This window comes from Staurois parvus, unplaced genomic scaffold (assembly GCF_062004578.1).
Source record: "Staurois parvus isolate SC_StPar_1 unplaced genomic scaffold, SC_StPar_1.0 ptg000315l, whole genome shotgun sequence".
Taxonomy (NCBI): Eukaryota; Metazoa; Chordata; class Amphibia; order Anura; family Ranidae; genus Staurois; species Staurois parvus.
Window position 1 is genome coordinate 824,555 of NW_028318111.1, and position 22,728 is coordinate 847,282.

At 41.8% G+C, this 22,728-nt stretch overlaps 2 protein-coding genes across 3 annotated transcripts in view; both read right to left on the reverse strand.

Moving 5' to 3' along the window:
* Window positions 1-14,555, reverse strand: part of LOC149457527 (sterol 26-hydroxylase, mitochondrial-like) — a 50,523-nt gene extending 35,968 nt beyond the window's left edge. Inside the window, exon 1 of the mRNA XM_089683572.1 lies at window positions 13,779-14,555. Coding sequence (XP_089539698.1) covers window positions 13,779-14,279 — 501 coding nt within the window. The 5' untranslated portion in view covers window positions 14,280-14,555. The remainder of the gene's footprint in view (window positions 1-13,778) is intronic.
* Window positions 14,556-18,958: 4,403 nt separating this feature from the next.
* The window catches only part of LOC149457528 (sterol 26-hydroxylase, mitochondrial-like), a 47,973-nt gene continuing 44,203 nt past the window's right edge, over window positions 18,959-22,728 (reverse strand). For both annotated transcript variants that reach the window (XM_089683573.1, XM_089683574.1), the window contains 2 exons: window positions 21,772-21,972; window positions 18,959-19,266 (listed from right to left, as the gene is read on the reverse strand). In XM_089683573.1, the coding sequence (XP_089539699.1) occupies window positions 19,144-19,266; window positions 21,772-21,972 (324 nt within the window). In that variant the 3' untranslated portion in view covers window positions 18,959-19,143. The remainder of the gene's footprint in view (window positions 19,267-21,771; window positions 21,973-22,728) is intronic.

The window sequence follows — 22,728 nt, forward strand, 5'->3', positions numbered from 1 at the left end:
AGCATTTAAAAAAAATTGTGGAATAGTATAAATGCTAAAAAACCTGCGACTATATCATTAACTCCTTCATTGCAAAGGGGAAACAAATCACAACACATGAACAGATTTGCAACTTTGACATGTGATAGTAAAACTGCATAGTGTCACAACTACTACCCAGCGGATCGATACCTTTTTTTTTTTTCTTATTAACAAGACAAATTGGGCTTTCATTTGGTGGGAAAGAGTACTAGACACCTCGTTCTTTTATTATAAAAAGGAAATCTGGCACAAAATAGTAAAATAATATAATGCTGTGAGCCCGGCGTTCACACTAATGCAGTTATACGCTTTAATAGAGTACTAAAGTCACATTCATTACAAAGTGTTACTAAACGTATTGTTGCTGGATTGTCTCCCGTTATATTGTAAAGCGCTGAGCAAACTGTTGGTGCTATATAAATCCTGTATAATAATAATATAAATCCTGTATAATAATAATAATATAAATCCTGTATAATAATAATAATAATAATAATATAAATCCTGTATAATAATAATAATAATATAAATCCTGTATAATAATAATAATAACAATATAAATCCTGTATAATAATAATAATAATAATAATATAAATCCTGTATAATAATAATAATAATAATAATAATATAAATCCTGTATAATAATAATAATAATAATATAAATCCTGTATAATAATAATAATAATAATAATAATAATATAAATCCTGTATAATAATAATAATAATAATATAAATCCTGTATAATAATAATAATATAAATCCTGAATAATAATAATATTATAAATCCTGTATAATAATAATAATATAAATCCTGTATAATAATAATAATAATAATATAAATCCTGTATAATAATAATAATAATAATATAAATCCTGTATAATAATAATAATAATATAAATCCTGTATAATAATAATAATATAAATCCTGTATAATAATAATAATAATATAAATCCTGTATAATAATAATAATATAAATCCTGAATAATAATAATAATAATATTATAAATCCTGTATAATAATAATAATAATATAAATCCTGTATAATAATAATAATATAAATCCTGAATAATAATAATAATAATATTATAAATCCTGTATAATAATAATAATAATATAAATCCTGTATAATAATAATAATATAAATCCTGAATAATAATAATAATAATAATAATATAAATCCTGTATAATAATAATAATAATAATATAAATCCTGTATAATAATATAAATCCTGTATAATAATAATAATATAAATCCTGTATAATAATAATAATAATAATATAAATCCTGTATAATAATAATAATATAAATCCTGTATAATAATAATATTAATAATATAAATCCTGTATAATAATATAAATCCTGTATAATAATAATAATATAAATCCTGTATAATAATAATAATAATAATAATAATAATAATATAAATCCTGTATAATAATAATAATATAAATCCTGAATAATAATAATAATATAAATCCTGTATAATAATAATATAAATCCTGAATAATAATAATAATAATAATATAAATCCTGTATAATAATAATAATAATATAAATCCTGTATAATAATAATAATAATAATAATAATAATATAAATCCTGTATAATAATAATAATAATATAAATCCTGTATAATAATAATAATATAAATCCTGAATAATAATAATATTATAAATCCTGTATAATAATAATAATAATATAAATCCTGTATAATAATAATAATATAAATCCTGAATAATAATAATAATAATATTATAAATCCTGTATAATAATAATAATAATATAAATCCTGTATAATAATAATAATATAAATCCTGAATAATAATAATAATAATAATAATATAAATCCTGTATAATAATAATAATAATAATATAAATCCTGTATAATAATAATAATATAAATCCTGTATAATAATAATAATAATAATATAAATCCTGTATAATAATAATAATATAAATCCTGAATAATAATAATAATATAAATCCTGTATAATAATAATAATAATAATATAAATCCTGTATAATAATAATAATATAAATCCTGTATAATAATAATAATAATAATAATATAAATCCTGTATAATAATAATAATAATAATATAAATCCTGTATAATAATAATAATATAAATCCTGTATAATAATATAAATCCTGTATAATAATAATTATATAATAATTAGTGGGCCACAGAAACATCCGATTTTTGTGCAACCATCGAATTTGAGTGATCGGGTATGAAAAGTATGAATTTCTAATCAACGATGGGAGAATCGCGCTATATAAATCCTGTATAATGATAATAATAATAAACCCACAGCAGTAAAATCAGTCTGTATATTATACAGGATATATATCGCGCCAACAGTTTGCTCAGCGCTTTACAATATAACGGGAGACAATACAGCAACAATACATTTCAGTACAGAAGGAATATGAGGGCCCTGATCCTGGGAGCTTACAATCTATATGCAGTAAAGCATGCTTGATATACTCACGGCGGAACCTAATGGGTTAATCCTCTGCATTGTGTAAAAAGGCTGTTTGATCCTGTCTTCTCTGATCCTCCCCTTCTTCCAATGTCCTCCTCCTATCTCCTGATAAGACATATCGTGTGGAGTCACTCTGCACATGCTCAGTTTGGTGTGTATTGCTAGAGAGGTTTTTTTTGTTTTTGTTTTTTCCTTGGGAGAGTGGATGTGATCAGCACAGAGCCAATGAGTACTGTCCAGACAGAAGTCAGGGGTTCTGAATCCTCCTAGAGCAGAATGAAAACTCCTCCTACAAGCTTTAACCTGTGCTCTGCTGGACGCTGATAGAAGTCACAAGGCTGCTATATACTGCTGATGAGAAAAGGTATTTAGCGGTTTATATTTACTAAAATAATTGCACTTCCATGTTCTGTGTACTGTGGGAGACCAGATATAGGGAAAGCAGGGTCCGGGGAGACCAGACATAGTGAATGCAGGGTCCGGGGAAACCAGATATAGTGAATGCAGGGTCCGGGGAAACCAGATATAGTGAATGCAGGGTCCGGGGAAACCAGATATAGTGAATGCAGGGTCCGGGGAGACCAGATATAGTGAATGTGGGGTCTGGGTAAACTGGATATAGTGAATGCGGGGTCCGGGGAGACCATATATAATGAATGCAGGGTCTGGGGAGAGAGGATATAGTGAATTCAAAGTCCAGGGAGAGCAGATATAGTGAATGCAGGGTCCGGGGAGACCGGATATAGTGAATGCAGGGTCCGGGGAGACCAGATATAATGAATGCAGGGTCCGGGGAGACCGGATATAGTGAATGCAGGGTCCTGGGAGACCGGATATAGTGAATGCAGGGTCTGGGGAGACCGGATATAGTGAATGCAGGGTCCAGGGAGACCGGATATAGTGAATGGAGGGTCCGGGGAGACCGGATATAGTGAATGCAGGGTCCTGGGAGACCGGATATAGTGAATGGAGGGTCTGGGGAGACCGGATATAGTGAATTTAGGGTCCGGGGAGACCTGATATAGTGAATGCAGAGTCTGGGGAGACCGGATATAGTGAATTTAGGGTCCGGGGATACCTGATATAGTGAATGCAGGGTCCGGGGAGAGCGGATATAGTGAATGCAGGGTCCGGGGAGACCAGATATAGTGAATGCAGGGTCCGGGGAGACCAGATATAGTGAATGCAGGGTCCGGGGAGAGCGGATATAGTGAATGCAGGGTCCAGGGAGACTGGATATAGTGAATACAGAGTCCGGGGTTTAGTAACACTTTAAGTACTCCCCATGTGAATGAGACCTTAGCAGCTCGCTGGATTTGTGGCAGATCTACAGGTCTTCTCCTGTTCTGGAATTGTTTTTCAAGAGGCAAAGTATAGGGCAAGGTTCATTTATTGCAGAGATAAACTTTGCCCAGATGTACAGTTTACTGTATATAAAGGTAGAGATCATCTGATAGACATGAAATGAAAGTCACTTTCTCAGGTTATTGCACCCGGGGTTATTGTACTCAAGCCAAAAAGGAGCCAGTGTTGATTTACTATAAAATATCACATAGGAAAAAAAAAACTACAGCCACCCTGCTGTTACTTTATTTAAAAAGTTCTGATAAAAAATTGACTTTTTATTGTTTTATTCCTGCACAGGACATTTTAGAATAGACACTTTGTTGTTTGTAGAAACATCGGCGTGTATTGATAAAAAGTTTTCATTTGTTCTGTGCAAAAGCAGATGCTATTAGGCTCAATCCAGGTTAAATGTTTTTCATTCATACAGAATAGAGTGACACAGGAAAATACCTCATTATGGCCACTAGATGGGGATAACAATCAAAAGAAATACACATGCTATACTAGATACATAGGGGGAGATTTACTAAATCTGGTTCACTCAGAATCTGTCGCAGCTGTGCATGGGAACCAATCAGGTTCTAACTTTAACTTGTTTGGTTGAGGTTTAGCAATAAAACTTGGAAACTGATTGGCTTCCATGCAGAACTGCACTATTTTGCACCCCGGCTACACCAGGTGTGACTTGCCATGCGAGTTGCAAATCGCACCCTATTGTCCACAATTAAAGTGGTGTGATACCGACTTGGTCGGAGCCTCACCCATTTCTAAAGTAGAGCATGCATTACTTGAGGTGTGACTTGCATAGACATCCGTGTCTTCCAAGCCAGAGATCACCTCAAATCGGAATGACATCCAACTTTGAAATTGTGTGACTTCACTGGAAGTTGCTCGATTTCAAAGTCGGATTGGTGTGACTGGGGTGTTAGTAAATAACACCCCCCCCCCAAAAAAAAAAATCCCCCTAATGGAGGCACACATAGCAGTAAAAGCCTGAAAGGGCGTCTAATCCGTCTCCACTCTACTGACAACTAAAAAAAGTCTGGACATACACTTTACCCCAGGTTCACACCTATGCATCTTCAGCTGTGTTTTGCAGAAACGCAGTACAGTCCATGTAACGTGATTTCCTATGGGGCACGTTCACATCTCTGCGTTTTCACCCGGTGCGTTTTTGGACAGGGTCAGGGACTTTTTTGAATGCAAAAAGTTGCTTTTTTTTCTATAGACTTCAATGGAAACTCTGCAGAAAAGCGTGTATTGTGTTTTTGGTGGGTTTTTGATGCGTTTGGCATTTTAAATCTGCCTAGCAACAAGAAAAATGTAAAAAAATAAAAAAAACCGTGCAAAATGCATCAAAAACGCAATGCAGAAACGACTCAAACGCAACCTGCATAGGTGTGCACCTAGCCTTAAACGGAAAAAAAAAAAATCCAGAAAGAGATAAAGAGATTGACTTATTATTAGGAATATTAGTCAGCTTCTATTTTTTCTAAACTGGCTCCTTTCTTATCAACCTGCTAAATATATTTTCCAGCAAAACCTTTCTGCTTTCATTCCATATCTTATTTTGTACCACGTGATGTCATCACTGGGTCTCTGTACTTTTCTCTGCAATTTAGGCAGATTGTGACTGGCGGTAGGGACGGGCAGGGAGCTGTATATAGCTTCTGAAAACATCCCTGCACCCTGCCTCTGTACTCCTCTCAATAGTCCTCAGCCCTGGTGCAAGCAGAGGTCTGGTTCTTGGAAGGAACTATGCAAATATCTGAATGCCATAATGGATGGATGTTTGGCTGGAGGAGTGGGAGTTCCTAGACAGGTTGCACCTTAGGTAGTGCCCGCAAATGATGTTGAACCTCTATTCAGTTCTCCCCCCCAAGTGTCAGAATGCCCGCCGCAGTCCCGCTATAAGTCGCTGATTGCCGCCATTATTAGTAAAAAACAAAAATCCAGTATATATATCGCCATTTGTAGATGCTATAACTTTCACGGAAACCAATTAATTTACACGTATTGGGATTTTTTTTTAGCAAAGACATGGAGCAGAATACATTTTGGCCTAAATTTATGATGAAATTTGATTTTTAAATTTTTTTTACTGGACATGTGTAATAGCAAAAAGTCAAAAATATTCTTTTTCTCAAAATTGTCGGTCTTTTTTTCTTTTTATAGCGCAAAAAATAAAAAACACACAGGGGATCAAATACCACCGAAAGAAAGTTTAAACCAAAAGAAAAAAAAGGCCTTAAAATTTAATTTGAGTGCAGCGTTGCACGACCGCGCAATTGTCAGGTAAAGTAATGCAACGCCGTAACGCAAAAAAATGGCCTGGTCAGGAAGGGGGGGAAATCCTCAGGAGGGTGAGGGGTTAGGCACATATTTAACCCCTTCATTGCCCTATATGTTAACCCCTTCCCAGCCATTAGTGTCATTAGTACAATGACATTGTAGACTAAGGGCCAGTTCACACTATAGAGAAGCAGTCCAGATACATTGCAGATGTGTTTTTGCATGCGCGTTTTTGACGCATTTTTTGGTGCGCTCCAGTGCATTTTTTATGCATTCCGGTTCATTTTATCCCCTTTTTTTTTCAATTTAAATAAGGACATGTGTGTTTCAGTGTGTTTTTTGGTGCATTTTACCACGTTCCAGGACAGTTCTGTGCAGAAAAAAGGCAGCATGTCCTACTTTTATTTCTGCATCCAGAATGCACTGTAACTGCAAGCACTGATGTGAACTATGACACTGACAACCATAATCTTTTAGGCCCCTTTCACACGAGTGGACCGATGGGGTCTGCCTGTCCGTTTCTCATGTCGGTCCATCCATAGACTTCTATGGACTGATGGCAGGGCCGGTGCTTCCACTAGGCAAACTAGGCAGCCGCCTAGCACGCACCGCCACCTAGGGCGCAGCACAGGCTAGCACTCTCTCTGTGTGGGACGCCACCACGTCATGAATGATTCTCCGGCTGAGGGGAAAAGTGGCAAAGGGGAGGAAGAAAGGACAGAGAAAGATGCCTGGTATCTGGGCCAGTGTAGCAGCTGAGCTGCGGGTCCTTCCAGTGTTCCTCTCAGACTCAGTCCCTTACTGCAAGCCAGCTGGTGGCTGCTGATCACTGTGGAGTTCCAGCCGTTCTCTTCCCATTCAACAATGGAGGTGGAGCTGTGCCTGCAGAAGAAGGTAATGTCGGATGTCTTGTGTCTGTGTGAGTGTGACCCGGCCGGCCCTCCATCACATCTACAATGTGTCAGTGAGTGATGACATCATCACGGTCCCACAGCCTGCTCTTCTAGTGCCTGCTGGGCCTGCTGATCTGTGTCAGTGTTGGTGGTGGTGTGTTGTGTCAGATCTGTCACTGTGTGGGATCGCTCAGTTCAGGTGTTCTCTGTGTGGGGGCTGAGCTGCCTTCTGTCACAGGGTTTTACCTCCCCCCATTGCCAGGGGAATCCCAGTCTGGGATCTGTCAGAGTGGATCCATCATCCTCCACTCACTGCAACTGTCACCCTGCCACTGCCAGCCACAGATACAGTCCATCCAGGACACTGATTGTGTTTTTAATATTGGTGCTGGTGGAATCTTATGGCACTTATTTTTGCAACTTAAAAGAAATTTAGCCGCTTAATGTTTTGTTGATTTAATATTTTATATGGTTTTTAAAAAGTTTTTTTTCTTTAGGGGGAGGGTGCGCAAGTAGCTGGTCTTGCCTAGGGCGCAAAATAGTTTAGCACCAGCCCTGACTGGTGGGTGTCAGCGGACAATAGTTCACCAACACCGTTCAGCATCCGATCCAATTCTGTACGCCAAAAACAGATGGATGGGGATCCGTTCCCTATTCGTCCAGTGGACCGGGTCAGATGAAAATGCTGTCGGTTTCCATCTGACCGTCCCATTGAAATCAGCAGGCAGTGTCTGTGTTTGCTCTGCAACAGAGCGGACAGATACCTGTCATCAGGGGCGGACTGACAACTCATGGGGCCCCCGGGCAATAGGGGATCATGGGGCCCCTCTGTCCTTGCCCAAACTCAAAAAAGCCTATGAAAAAGGTACCAGGGGCATCTCATGGGGCCCCCTACTGACCCCGGGCCCTCAGGCAGTGCTTGAGTTTCCAAATGGTCAGTCCGCCCCTGCCTGTCATCCACCTACTCAGCGGGGATCAGGGGAGAGATCCCCCGCTGAGCAGGTGGATCATGCCGACCCGTCTGAAAGGGGCCTCAGGTTCACACTACTGAGATCTAATTTTGATCCGATTTTCTGTGCAATTTGGCTGAGTTTTGAATGCGGTTTGTATATTTTGTGGGACCAAAATCACGCTGGAATCGCAGCAAAGTAGAACATGAACTTTTTACAAATTTGCATCCTGCTGAGTTGCATCAATGTGAACGGACGCCATTGAAAATAATGTGATTTCCATCATCATGCAGCTCTGCATGGCTCGAATTGCATCTGAAATCGCACTAGTATGAACCGAACCTTACTTGAAAAGGGAGCCTTGAATTTGTAGACAAAAATCATGATTTGAAAAAATTATTTTGAACAAACGGTGTAGCGCTGTAAATACTAAATATTGTTAAATCATAATATAAATAATATTAAAGTGAAAGAATATTAATAAACCTTCTGTATCATTAACTTAATTAAAGGTGAAATACATTCCAAATTAAATATAAAATCAAATCAAAGTGACCGATTATAAAACCGTGACATATATCAATTGATATAAATAAATAAAAAAGTCCCAAAAAGTGAAGAAATTAGCCCCAACAAGTGAAAAAAACAAAAAAATACAGATTTCTTCACTTCTTGGGACTTTTTTATTTATGTATATCAATTGATATACCGTATATACTCGAGTATAAGCCAACCCGAATATAAGCCGAGGTACCTAATTTTACCACAAAAAACTGGGAAAAACTATTGACTCGAGTATAAGCCGAGGGTGGGAAATGAGGCACCTACTAGTCAATGTAAAAAATAAAGTGGGAGGAATAGTGCCCCATCATTGGTGTCAGTGGGAGGAATAGTGCCCCATCATTGGTATCAGTGGGAGGAATAGTGCCCCATCATTGGTGTCAGTGAGAGGAATAGTGCCCCATCATTGGTGTCAGTGAGAGGAATAGTGCCCCATCATTGGTGTCAGTGAGAGGAATAATGCCCCATCATTGGTGTCAGTGAGAGGAATAGTGCCCCATCATTGGTGTCAGTGGGAGGAATAGTGCCCCATCATTGGTGTCAGTGAGAGGAATAGTGCCCCATCATTGGTGTCAGTGAGAGGAATAGTGCCCCATCATTGGTATCAGTGGGAGGAATAGTGCCCCATCATTGGTGTCAGTGGGAGGAATAGTGCCCCATCATTGGTGTCAGTGGGAGGAATAGTGCCCCATCATTGGTATCAGTGGGAGGAATAGTGCCCCATCATTGGTATCAGTGGGAGGAATAGTGCCCCATCATTGGTGTCAGTGGGAGGAATAGTGCCCCATCATTAGTATCAGTGGGAGGAATAGTGCCCCATCATTGGTGTCAGTGGGAGGAATAGTGCCCCATCATTGGTATCAGTGGGAGGAATAGTGCCCCATCATTGGTATCACTGGGAGGAATAGTGCCCCATCATTGGTATCAGTGGGAGGAATAGTGTCCCATCATTGGTGTCAGTGGGAGGAATAGTGCCCCATCATTGGTGTCAGTGGGAGGAATAGTGCCCCATCATTGTTGTCAGTGGTAGGAATAGTGCCCCATCATTGGTGTCAGTGGGAGGAATAGTGCCCCATCATTGTTGTCAATGTTAGGAATAGTGCCCCATCATTGGTGTCAGTGGGAGGAATAGTGCCCCATCATTGGTATCACTGGGAGGAATAGTGCCCCATCGTTGGTGTCAGTGGGAGGAATAATGCCCCATCATTAGTATCAGTGGGAGGAATAGTGCCCCATCATTGGTGTCAGTGGGAGGAATAATGCCCCATCATTAGTATCAGTGACACCAATGATGCGGCACTATTCCTCCCACTGACACCAATGACACTTGCTGACCCCTGTTGCAGTATGGTGCTGCTGCAGCCAGCATATGTGGTTGCAGCAGCACCTCTGCACTGCACACTTACCGGCTTCTCCCTCACTCGATTTTCGCGGGTCCGCTCGGCTCCGCCTCCTCGCCCGTGATTGGCCGCCTGTGTACCTTTCCCGAGCTACAGTTCTGGCGGCCAATCACCGGTGAGGAGGCGGAGCCGAGCGGCAGGAGTGAGGGAGTGGCCGGAGTGACGGAAGGAGCAGCGCTTCCTGGATGGATCATCGTGGGAGCCAGGTAAGAGACAGCAGCCCTCTGCCCACCCCTGTACGCGCCCCCCTTGACGGAGGGGGGGCGCGCCCCACTATTTGAGAAGCACTGGCTTTAGAAGCAGCGCCCCCTGCTAGACATCTGCAGACGTTGACTCGAGTATAAGCCGAGGGGGCCGTTTTTCAGCACAAAAATGTGCTGAAAAACTCGGCTTATACTCGAGTATATACGGTATGTCACGGTTTTATAATCGGTCACTTTGATTTGATTTTATATTTACTTTGGAATGTATTTCACCTTTAATTAAGGTAATAAGGATACAGAAGGTTTATTAATATTCTTTCACTTTAATATTATTTATATTATGATTTAACAATATGGTATTTTAGTATTTACAGTGCTACACCATTTGTTCAAAATAATTTTTTCATCTCATTTACTTCGGGTGTTAGCAGCTACTTCATCCCTTGAGAGGATATTTGGCAGCGCAGTCCACCCCCATTTAATTGATTCAAAAATCATGATTTGCGATTTTAAAAAAATCTATTAAACCCAAAAACAAAAATGTATTATATTGCAGCTTACCATTTCTAAGATGTGGTGGCTGTATTCATTTTTTTTCTAATTTTTAATTTGATGATACGGCCAGTAAGTCTGTTATTTTTTAACTGCCTCTAACAGACCAAGCTGTCCAACAAAAAAAAAGGCAGTTACAGGGTTGAGACCAGGGGCGGACTGACAACTCTGGGGCCCTCGGGCAATAGGGGATCATGGGGCCCCTGTGTCCTTGCCCAAACTCAAAAAAACCTATGAAAAAGGTACCAGGGGCATCTCATGGGGCCCCCTACTGACCCCAGGCCCTCAGCAGTGCCCGAGTTTCCAAATGGTCAGTCCGCCCCTGGTTGAGACAAACCGTTTACCACTGACAGGGGTGTTTACAATGATCAGCTTTTAATTATTTATGTAAAACTTTGATACCAAAAAGGAAAAAAAAAATGTTTGCTGTAACTACTTACTAACTGTTATATGGAGTTCAACTTTATTTGTTAGTCAAGTCTATCTAAATCTACTAGTTTTAGGGCTCATGTACACTGCAGCTGATAAACTGACATTCAGGAGCTGTTCAGCGTTTTTTTTTCAGCAGCCCCTGAACTCTCCCTAATGTTCTCCTATGTGTCCATGTACACATCATGGTTTACAGTCGTTTACAGGCAGTTGAATTTACAGTTGTTTTTTTTTAACGCACCAAACATGCGCTCAGGAGTAGATTTTACCGCCATTTCAAACGCTTGTAAATGCAGTTAACCGTGTTTAAAAGCGTTTTTTAACTGTTCCATGTCCAGATGCTGTCCAGAGCCTTTTTTCATCATCAGAAATGCATGCAAAGCGTTTTCCATGTATTCAAAAGGACTTAGCACACCAGCGCAGTCAGTTCCAGGTTTTGTGTGAAGGAATAAAAGGTAGAACGCGCCGCATTCTGCTCATGATGGGATCCATAGTAAATACAACCAGAAAAGACAGGTCATCTCCACACATACTGCTCTCTCTGCTTCTGCTCATCTCAACTCATACTGCTCTCTCTGCTTCTGCTCTCTCTATTTCTCTCAAAATGTCTGAAATAGTTAATTTTTTACTGTTCTTCAGTGCATTCTGGGCATTTCGGAAAGGTCTCCTGAGGTTATCTTTTAAAAATGCTTCTAAACGCAAACGCACATAAATGCGCATAAACGCGGTATGCAAACGCGGCTAAACTGACGTTTTTTTAACCTACGTTTTACAGCAGTCAGTTTCCATCATTCAGAAGAGTTTTCCAAAGGCCCCGTGTACATGAACCCTAACACTACCTTCCCCCTAAACTGACAATTCTGCTATCTAAAGGCGTCTCTGTTGCTCCTCCATCCAAAGAGGAGACATCCTAAAGCTGACCATACACTGGTAGATTTTCAAACGAGCGTTTGTACAAAAAGATAAAATCCCATTGATACATCAGATAAAGCCAACAGAGACAACCATGGTTGTATTGGTACAGCTTAGTAAATGATATCTATTTCATACAGAATTGCCGATTCATAAGACTTAAAAGGAGGACAGTCGAGGAAGAAGGAGGGACAGAAGGATGTGAACCTATTAAAGGCATAGATGTTGTTAACCCAGCAAAGTTGATATTATTAACCAATTGCTGACCAGCCCATGCATATACAGTGGGGAAAACAATGATTTGATCCCTTGCAGATTTTGTTAGTTTACGCACTTAAAAAGAAATGAAAGGTCTATAATTTTTTATCATAGGTGTATTTTAGATGGAGACAGAATATCAACCAAAAATCCAGAAAAAAACACAATACAAATGTTATAAATTGAATTGCAGTTCAGTGAGTAAAATAAATATTTGATCCCCAAGCAAAACATGACTTAGTTCTTGGTGGAGAATCCCTTGTTGGCAAGCACAGAGGTAAGGAGTTTCTTGTAGTTGGTTTGCACACATCTCAGGAGGGATTTTGGTCCACTCTTCTTTACAGATCTTCTCTAAATCCTTAAGGTTTCTTAGCTGTCACTTGGCAACTCAAAGTTTCAGCTCCTTACATAAATTTTCTATAGGATTAAGGTCTGGAGACTGGCTAGGGCACTCCATGACCTTCATGTGCTTCTTCTTGAGACATTCCTTTGTTGCCTTGGCCGTGTTTTGGGTCATTGTCTTGCTGGAAGACCCATCTTCAGTGTTCTGGCTGAGGGAAGAAGGTTCTCATCCAAGATTTTACAATACATGGCCCCGTCCATTGGCCCCTCAATGCGACAAAGGCAGCCTGTACCTCCAGCAGAGAAACAGCCCCAAAGCATAATGTTTCCACCTCCATGCTTCACTGTAGAGATGGTGTTCTTAGGGTCATAGTCAGCATTTTTCTTCCTCCAAACACGGTGAGTTGAGTTAATGCCAAAGAGCTCAATTTTGTTCTCATCTGACCACAGCACTTTCTCCCAATCCTTCTCTGAATCATTTAGATGTTCACTGGCAAACTTCAGACGAGCCTGGACATGTGCCTTCTTGAGGAGAGGGACCTTGCGGGCACTGCAGGATTTCAATGCATGGCAGCATATTGTGTTACCAATTGTTTGTTTGGTGACTGTGGTCCCAACTGCCTTGAGATCATTGACAAGATCCTCACGTGTAGTTCTGGGCTGATCCCTCACTTTTCTCAAGATCATCCTTACCCCATGAGGGGAAATCTTGCATGGAGCTCCAGATTGATTGTTTGGTTGTTTTGTATTTTGTTTGCTGGCAATTGATGGTTGTTTTGTATTTCTTCCATTTGCGAATCATCAATCCAACAGTTGTCTCCTTATCATCTAGCTGCTTGCTGATGGTCTTGTTCTACTTTTTTCTTTCTGCACCCGGAACGCACTGGAACTGCAAGCACTGATGTGAACTATGACATTGACAACCGTATCCCCTGCTTTCTGTGCATTTTGGATGCAAAAAAAAATGCAACTGAAATGCATGGAGTGTGAACTGACCCTCACACTTGATTAGTAATTTAAATTGAACATATGCTCACCTTATTTACTAGCATTCACTTTTCTAGGTGAACAGCCTTTATTTCTGTTTTTAAATCACCCTGTAATCTGGTAAGTAATAGTGATGCTTACCTGTAACTCATGGGAGTAGAACAGGTATCCTCTGATGAAGAACCAGTAGAGGTTGGTGAGCAGAGAGGGTCCAGGCAAATCGTCATACGTTTTAAACTTTCCGTCCTCCTCCGTTATCTCTGCGGTTACGGCTCTGCTCACGGCTCTATGCTGTGTCCCCCCTACTCCATTCACTGCTCTGTGCTGTGTCCCCCCTACTCCACTCACTGCTCTGATTTGTGTCTCCCCTACTTCACTCACTGCTCTGTACTGTGTCCCCCCTACTCCATTCACTGCTCTGTGCAGTGTCCCCCCTACTCCACTCACTGCTCTGCTTTGTGTCCCCCCTACTCCACTCACTGCTCTGCTTTGTGTCCCCCCTACTCCATTCACTGCTCTGTGCTGTGTCCCCCCTACTCCACTCACTGCTCTGTACTGTGTCCCCCCTACCCCGCATGGCTGCGGCAGCACAGCTCTAGACCAGGGAGCGATAATGCAACGTCTGAGCGAGGCTGATATCATGGCTGAGCTGCAGACCGTTATCACAGTTCAGGGATATAAAGGAAACAGCATTATGGGACTTCCCACTGTTGACATTCCGAGGGAAAGTATTACTGCAGCAGCCAATCAACGGGACCCATACATACTATATAAATACAGCACAAGGTTCATGTATCACAGATCAGCCCATAAACTTTCAGTGAAATGTAATGAAAGCATTCCAGGAATGAGATGTAAAGATCACACAATATAAATTGCACAGGAATGTGCTGTGCGTCTCTGTGCAATTCACATGCGGTGCAATTTCAAGCCCATTCATGTGAATGGGCTAAAATCATGCCATACCGCACGCACTACACACACACACACATATATATATATATATATACACAAATGTGTTTTTTATATATTACAAAATCTATGAAACATATTTTTAAAAATATATTTTTTAAAATACATTCTATTATTTTTTTAACATATCAAAAAGTAATTTTAACATAGCTTTTTACATATATTTGTAAATGCATTACAAAAATGTAGATTTGTATTTTTAAAGACTTACAGTATATTTGAAATATATTTTTCAATATATTTTTCATATATTTTGTAATAAGAATGCATTTCAACATACAGTATATATATATATATATATATACTGAAATATATATTGAATATGGCCAAAATTGTAGTAGCATATTTTTAAAATGTATTTCAAATATATTTTTCTTCCACATGGGTGAACTCTGCTGACTCTGATATAAGGAGGGATGCTGGGAACTCTGATGTAGGGGGGAGCTCTGGTGACCAGAGAACCTCTTACATCAGAGTTCCCCTTTATACCAGAGTCTGCAGAGTGAATACACTAAGGTAAAGGGGTTCAACTTTTATATGAGTGTCCCCCCCCTTACATCAGTGACCCCCCACAGAGTGACTGACTGCCCCACAAACTCTTTGTGGCCTGGAGCTGTCACACACTGACCACCTAATAGCACCCGCACACATCAGCACCTATGGCACATTTTATTGCATGCCAAACCACATGGAGCTGCACCACCACCACAAAAAGGGCCAGGACTTCTTTCCCTGCGTTTCTCAGAGGTAGGGCCGACCATTAAAATGAATGGGCTGCCCTACCCTATGCAAATGCACATGCACAGTCCTGAACCGAGCCTGTCACTGTCCCCAGCCCCCCTCCATTAATATCCTCATTGACCTGATTACTGTCATAAGCTCCCTGTTAATGTCCTCCACAACCCCATAACTGTCCTCAGCCCCCTCCATTAATGTCCTTAGCCCCCTCACTCCATTAATGACCTCAGCTCTCCCCATTAATGATCTCAGCCCCCCCTCTCCATTAATGTCCTCAGCCCCCTCTTCATTAATGTCTTCAGCCCCCCCCCCCATGAATGTTCTCAGCCCCCTCCCTTAATGTCCTTATCCCCCTCACTCCATTACTGACCTCAGCTCCGCCCATTAATGATCTCAGCCCCCCCCCTCCATTAATATCCTCAGCCCCCTCATCTTTAATGTCTTCAGTCCCCCCATAAATGTTCTCAGCCCCCTCTATGAATGTCCTCAGCCCCCCTCCATTACTTACCTCACTCCCCCCCTCCATTAATGACCTCAACCCCCCCTCTATTAATATCTTCAGCCCCCCTCCATTAATGACCTCAGCCCCCCTCCATTAATGAACTCTCCCACCCCACTACTAATGACCTCAACCCCCCCCTCTATTAATGTCTTCAGCCCCCCTCCATTAATGACCTCAGCCCCCGCTTCAATAAAGACCTCAGCTCCCACACCCCAATCGCCCCAATCGCCCCCCTCATTGCCCCCTCCTCCTGTCTTATCTGTGGACGGCGGGAGGCACAGCACGTCTGAACAGAGGGCTGGACCGTACAAGCTGGTGATTGGTTACGTATGACACCCTGAAAAGTAGATTTGACTTGCCAAACTCCTTTTTGTTCAGATTCCTGCAGCTCAGACATGTTTTCCACTCATAACTTGGCTCTGCAGAGCTTCATCTGGAAATGGACGATGTGGACTCTATCCTTTGGGATGTAAACCACTTTCTAAGATTTATAAAGCATTCTTGCCATCTATACATGTGGGGTGGGATGCACTGCAAACCTTGTGGCGAGCGGCAGAGCATGATTTAGATGGAGAGGATTGGGAGGATATGTGGGAATACCCCTTTCAACAACTGATAGCAACAAGAGATAGATGAATCCAGTTTAAGAGTCTTCACATTATCTATGTTGCTCCGCAAAGGTTACACCGCATATACTCTACTATCCCTTCTAGATGTTGGAAGATCCTGCTGGATTTACTCATATATTTTAAGACTGCCCATGGATCAGAACCGTTTGGCTGGACGTCACTCAGTTTATTTCTACCCTAACAACTATCCTTTGACAGTGGGGGTACAGTTGCAAGAAAAACTATGTGAACCCCTTGGGATTACGTGGAGTTTTGCATGAATTGGGCATAAATGTGCTCTGAATGTCATCTAAGTCACAACAATAGAAGAACACAGTCTGCTGAACATAATACTACACAAACATTAGATGTCGCCATGGTTTAATTGCACATAACGTGTAAACATTCACAGTGCAGGGAGGAAAAAGTATGTGAACCTTTGGACTTAATAACTGGTTGACCCTCCTTTGGCAGCAATAACCTCAACCAAACGTTTCCTGTAGTTGCAGATCAGACCTGCACAACGATCTGGAGTCATTTTGGACCACTCCTCTTCACAAAACTGTTTCAGTGTAGCAATATTCTTGGGATGTCTGGTGTGAATCACTCTCTTAAAGTCACGCCACAGCATTTCAATCGGGTTGAGGTCAGGACTCTGACTGGGCCACTCCAGAAGGCGTATTCTGTGCTGTTGCAGCCATTGTTTTGTTGAATTACTTGTATGCTTTGGGTCATTGTCCTGTTGCATCCCCCATCCTCTGCGGAGCTTCAGTTGGCGGACAGATGGTCGTACGTTTTCCTGCAAAATGTCTTGATAAACTCTGGAATTCATTTTCCCATCAATGACAACAATCCGTCCAGCCCTGAGGCAGCAAAGCAGCCCCAAACCATGATGCTCCCTCCGCCATGTTTCACAGTGGGGATGAGGTTTTGATGTTGGTGTGCTGTGCCTTTTTTTCTCCACACATAGTGTTGTGTGTTCTTCCCAAACAACTCAATCTTGGTTTCATCTGTCCACCGTATATTTTGCCAGTAGTGCTGTGGAACATCCAGGTGCTCTTTTGCAAACTTCAAACGTGCTGCAATCTTCTTTTTGGACAGCAATGGCTTCCTCCGTGGTGTCCTCCCATGTACTCCATTCTTGTTTAATGTTTTCCTTATTGTAGATGTGTCAACAAATATGTTAGCATGTGCCAGAGATTTCTGTAGGTCTTTAGCTGACACTCTGGGATTCTTCTTTACCTCATGCAGCATTCTGCGCTGAGCTCTTGCAGTCATTTTTACAGGACGACCACGCCTAGGGAGAGTAGCAACAGTGCTAAACTTTCTCCATTTGTACACAGTCTGTCTTACCGTGGACACATGAACATCAAGGCTTTTGGAGATACGTTTGTAACCCTTTCCAGCTTCATGCAAGTCAACAATTCTTGATCGTAGGTCTTCTGAAAGCTCTTTTCTGCGAGGCATGGTTCACATCACACAGTGCCTCTTGAAACCAGTAAACCCAAAACAGGTGCATGTTTTTCAAGGACAGGACAGCTGTCAGCAACACATCCAATATCATCACACTGATTGGAGTCAAGGTTGGCTCACTCCTGGCTCCAATTAGCTCTGGGAGAAGTCATTAAGCTAGGGCCTCACATACTTTTTCCTCCCTGCACTGTGAATGTTTACATGTTATGTGCAATATCTAATGTTTGTGTAGTATTATGTTCAGCAGACTGTGTTCTTCTATTGTTTGTGACTTAGATGACGTTCAGAGCACATTTTATGCCCAATTCATGCAAAACTCCACATAATCCCAAGGGGTTCACATACTTTTTCTTGCAACTGTATGCTTTTTGGGACTTGTGGAGCCACTGGCAGTTACCAGGGCGGTCCGCACTCTACTGGGTCTTCTGCTATTTTATTCCAGAAAAGGTGTTGCTATGAAATGGAAATGGCACCGAGCCCCTACCTTGCCTTTTTTGGAAAAAAATGGCCAACTCAGTTGTCCCCCTTTACAAATCGATCTACCTCTCTAGGGGTTGCCCCCATAAGTTTGACAAAGTATGGAATCTTTGGTTGACCTCTTCCTCTACTGCAGACTCGCTGGACGATGGGGCTGAGTCCCCGGCTACTAATAAGGGAGTAGTTTGATGTTGAAGTTACTAACACATCACTTTTGTGCGAGTGATACTAATTGCCTCTTACATAAATCACAGGGATTATCTTCACTACACATATCTGCCCCTTCTTGAATGTCCTAGGGGGTACGGTCATCCGATCTTTCATACTGATTATGGAATTGTGGACCACGTGTGGGTCTAAGTAGAAGAGATTGTTGGATTATTATTTTAGTTTTGTTTGGAGGTGTTATTTTGTGGGCAGGGGTATTCCCAAGGCCTTGTTTTTTACTTACTTTTTTTCAAAACTTCAATAAACAGAAGTAGAAAAAAAAAAAGAAAGGGTTTCTGGTTTCCTTTATAGGGATGATATATTGTATTTTTAGTAAACACACATTCTGGATTATTGTAATGTTTATTACTAGGGAACTCCATATTTTTATATGCTTGCTGTTCCATATTCTCAGGACTATATTACAGACGCAGGTTGTAGTTTTGCCCTCCTAGGAGCTGATTGTCAGAACAAATGTCGGGATTACAGGAGGAGTCGCCCTGAGGGTCAGTTGGTTTCAGTCAGAACATTAAGCAGATTTCCTCTCTAGGAACCTCAGGTTTATGGGTCGGTTTGCCGATAGGACGATACGTGCGATTGATTTGACTTCTCCGAGTTTGGGATCCGGTTTAACCTCAAACATCCGGATAATCTGTAAAAGAGGGGACCAAGGGCTTAAAAAGGAGAGTCCAGCTCATCTCAGAATGTCTTCAAATAATGTTCACCAAACCACAATTTTATAATTTACAGTATCTGTTGTTTAGGCCCAACTCCATGATACCCCCCTCCTCCCCCATTTTATATATATATATATATATATATATATATATATATATTTTTTTTTTAACTTATACTTTACTTTGTCTGAAGTTTTCAGGCCGGTCTCATGATTCTCTGGGTCATCTTTGATCCTCTACTGGCGGTGGGTGGTCACACAGTGAGTGTGAGGGGAGTCCACTCACAGTATGTCCTCAGTCTCTACTGGGTTAATGACATGAGGAGAGAGGACATCTAGTGACCAAATTGAATTACTGCAGAGACAGCACCCACTAGAGAGGAGGTGAGTGTTATTTTAAACCTCTATCTATCTATCTATCTATCTATCTATCTATCTATCTATCTATCTATCTATCTATCTATCTATCTATCTATCTATCAGGGGTGGACTGACAGCTCATGGGGCCCCTGTGTCCTTGCCTAAACTCAAAAAAGCCTATGAAAAAGGTATCAGGGGCATCTCATGGGGCCCCCTACTGACCCCAGGCAGTGCCCAAGTTTCCAAGTGGTCAGTCCACCCCTGCTATCTATCTATCTATCTATCTATTCAGTCGTATCCAACCCTTGGCGATTGCATGGACCGTCACTCGTAAGCAACTTTTTCCATGAATTCTCTTAGCAATTAGGTTGTCAGGTCTTTCCCCAACCCCTACCACACAGGAGATCCCACATGGCCAGGGATGAAACTAGGACAATTTATACAGGAGCCAGTTAACCTACCAGCATGTCTTTGGAGGGTGGGAGGAAACCCACGTGAACACAGAGATAACATGCATACTCCATGCAGGAGGCACCATGGTTGGGAATCAAACCTATGACTCAATTACTACAAGGCAGAAGTGCTAACCACTAAGCCACTGTGCCGCCTATTTTAAACCACTACTGGAAGGCAATTTAAAAAAACACAAAAAACAAACAACTGGGGCAACTACGTACCCCTTACTCATTCACATGGTGGGGAGATATGTGGATACTCCCTTATGGTTATTTTGATAAGCTCTTCATCTGCAGACCTACACAACCATCAGGCCAGGGTTGTGGGGGTTGGCCAGGGTTGTGGGAAAGAGGCCCTTGCCCTCATCAATATGCTATAACAAGGTACCCCCCCCCCCCCATGTTGAGGTCATGTGACCTGGTATGGTTGAAGGAGGGGGGCACATGCTCACCGCCCCCCCCCCCTTTCCTTTCCTGGCCTGGCAGTCTGGATGGCTAGATAAGGGCATGATGTGGATTTCTGGGGAAACATGTACGTGAATGGACTGGTGACTTCACTAGTTGACTCCGCAATACCTACACCCTTTTTTCAGAGAATAGGTGCAGGTACATCCCATTTCTGAGCCACCCCTTCTTTCTGCCCCCTACTGATCTCCGAGCACCGTCCCTTGGTTCCATCCCTACTCACCTCCCAGTACTGCCTCTTTTAGAGATTACAGAGCCAAGTGTCATTTTGTGGTGTAATGTATGGAATTTGTATGGAATGTGTTAAAGATAACAAGAAAAGCATAAAATAGATCCCCTAGCCAGCAGAATAGACCCTCCAGCAACAATAGATCCTCTCAAAAACAATAGCTTCCCCCAGCAATTATAGACTCCCCCAGAAACAATAGATACCCTGCAACAAAATACCCTCCAGCAACAATAGATCCTCACCAGCAACAAACGACCTCCACCAGCTTCAACAAACCCTCCAGCAGCCAGCAACAATAGATCCCTGCCTCAACAGTAGATCTTTCCCAGAAACAAATGACCCCCAAGCAACATAACCCACCCCCAGCAAAAAATAGACCCCCCTGCAGGAACAACAGACCTCCCCGGCACAATAGATCCCCTTCCCCCAGTGACAACAGACCCCCAGCAGCCAGCATAAATAGACCCTCCAGCACACCCCAACCCTCCTTCTCATTACATATATTTAGTGCTGGAGGTGCCGGAACAGCATTCCCTTGTGTTCCCGTGGGAAAAAAAGCCCTGCCTACACCTGCCACCATCTTTAACCACTGACTGCAGGAAGTTGCATGTACAATCACGTAATACCACGATTATACGAGACGGACAGGTAGGTGTTTGGGCATTTATCCGAACAACCAGGGTTAAATCCAAACTTTTTGGATTGAATCCTAAGGTCATCCCTACTCAGGATACTGTTGCAGGATGAGCCAATCACATCCCGACACCACAGGCTATCTTTCTTTCCACCCTGCATGGGGACTCACTTGGACTCTCCTTGCCGCTCTCCTCCAAACTCTTTTAGATGATCCCTCTTGTAGACTTTTTGTTCATTTTTCAATAAATACACCACATGAGGCTCCTGCTCTCTAGTCTCTCTGCTCTCTCCCTCTGTGAAAATCCCTCTTTTGCTCCTTTATCTTCGCACGCTTACCCGTGAAAGTGCCAGATGCATCTCCAGCTCGGCGATCCTCTTGCCAACACAGGCTCGCACCCCATAGCCGAAAGGAATTGAACTGAATGGGTGGTGGGTCATCCCTTCTTCCCGCAGCCACCGCTGGGGATAAAACGCCTCCGGATTCGGGAAGTGGGCTTCATCTCTGGAGATGGCGTAATGGCAGAAGGCGAAGAGAGTCTGGAAGAAAAAAAAGAGACCGCTATCTTGTCTTTCCTATAAAAAAACCCAAAGAGACAACAGAAGCAGCTTCCACTGACCCCCGACTCATAGCTTCTTCTTCTCAGTCCACCAAGTGGACCTCCATCTTAGTTCTCCCATCAATGTGAGGATACTTTACAAATAATTAGACACGCAGCTTGTTGTGTTCTGAATCGAAATTCGGATTTTGTTATCCAGAAATTTACCTGTTATAACTCCGCCCCAAATTACATCACCAATCTTGTCTCCAAATATCACCCAAACCGTCCTCTAACCAAATGGTTAGCACTTCCACCTGGTAGAACTAGCGGTCGTTGCTTCAAATCCCAATCACAGCACCTCCTGCCTGGAGTTTGCATGTTCTCCCTGTGCCTGCGTGGGTTTTCTCTGGCTACTCCAGTTTCCTCCCACACTCCAAAGACATGCTGGTAGGTGAATGGGATCCTGTCTAAATTGTCCATAATATGTGTATGTATGAATGTGAGTTAGGGACCTTAGATTGTACGCCCCTTGAGGGTTAGGGACTGATGTGAATGTACAATATATATGTAAAGTGCTGAGTACATTGATGGCGCTATATAAGTACCTGAAATAAATAAATAAATCACATGATCACTGAGTCCTTACAGCCACTCTGAGCAGTGAGCAGGACTATCAGTCAACACTGTATTCTCTGTCCCCCCAGTGCTCACTGGAGTGCTGGGCTGTGGAGGGGGAGGGAGCTGCATGTTCAGG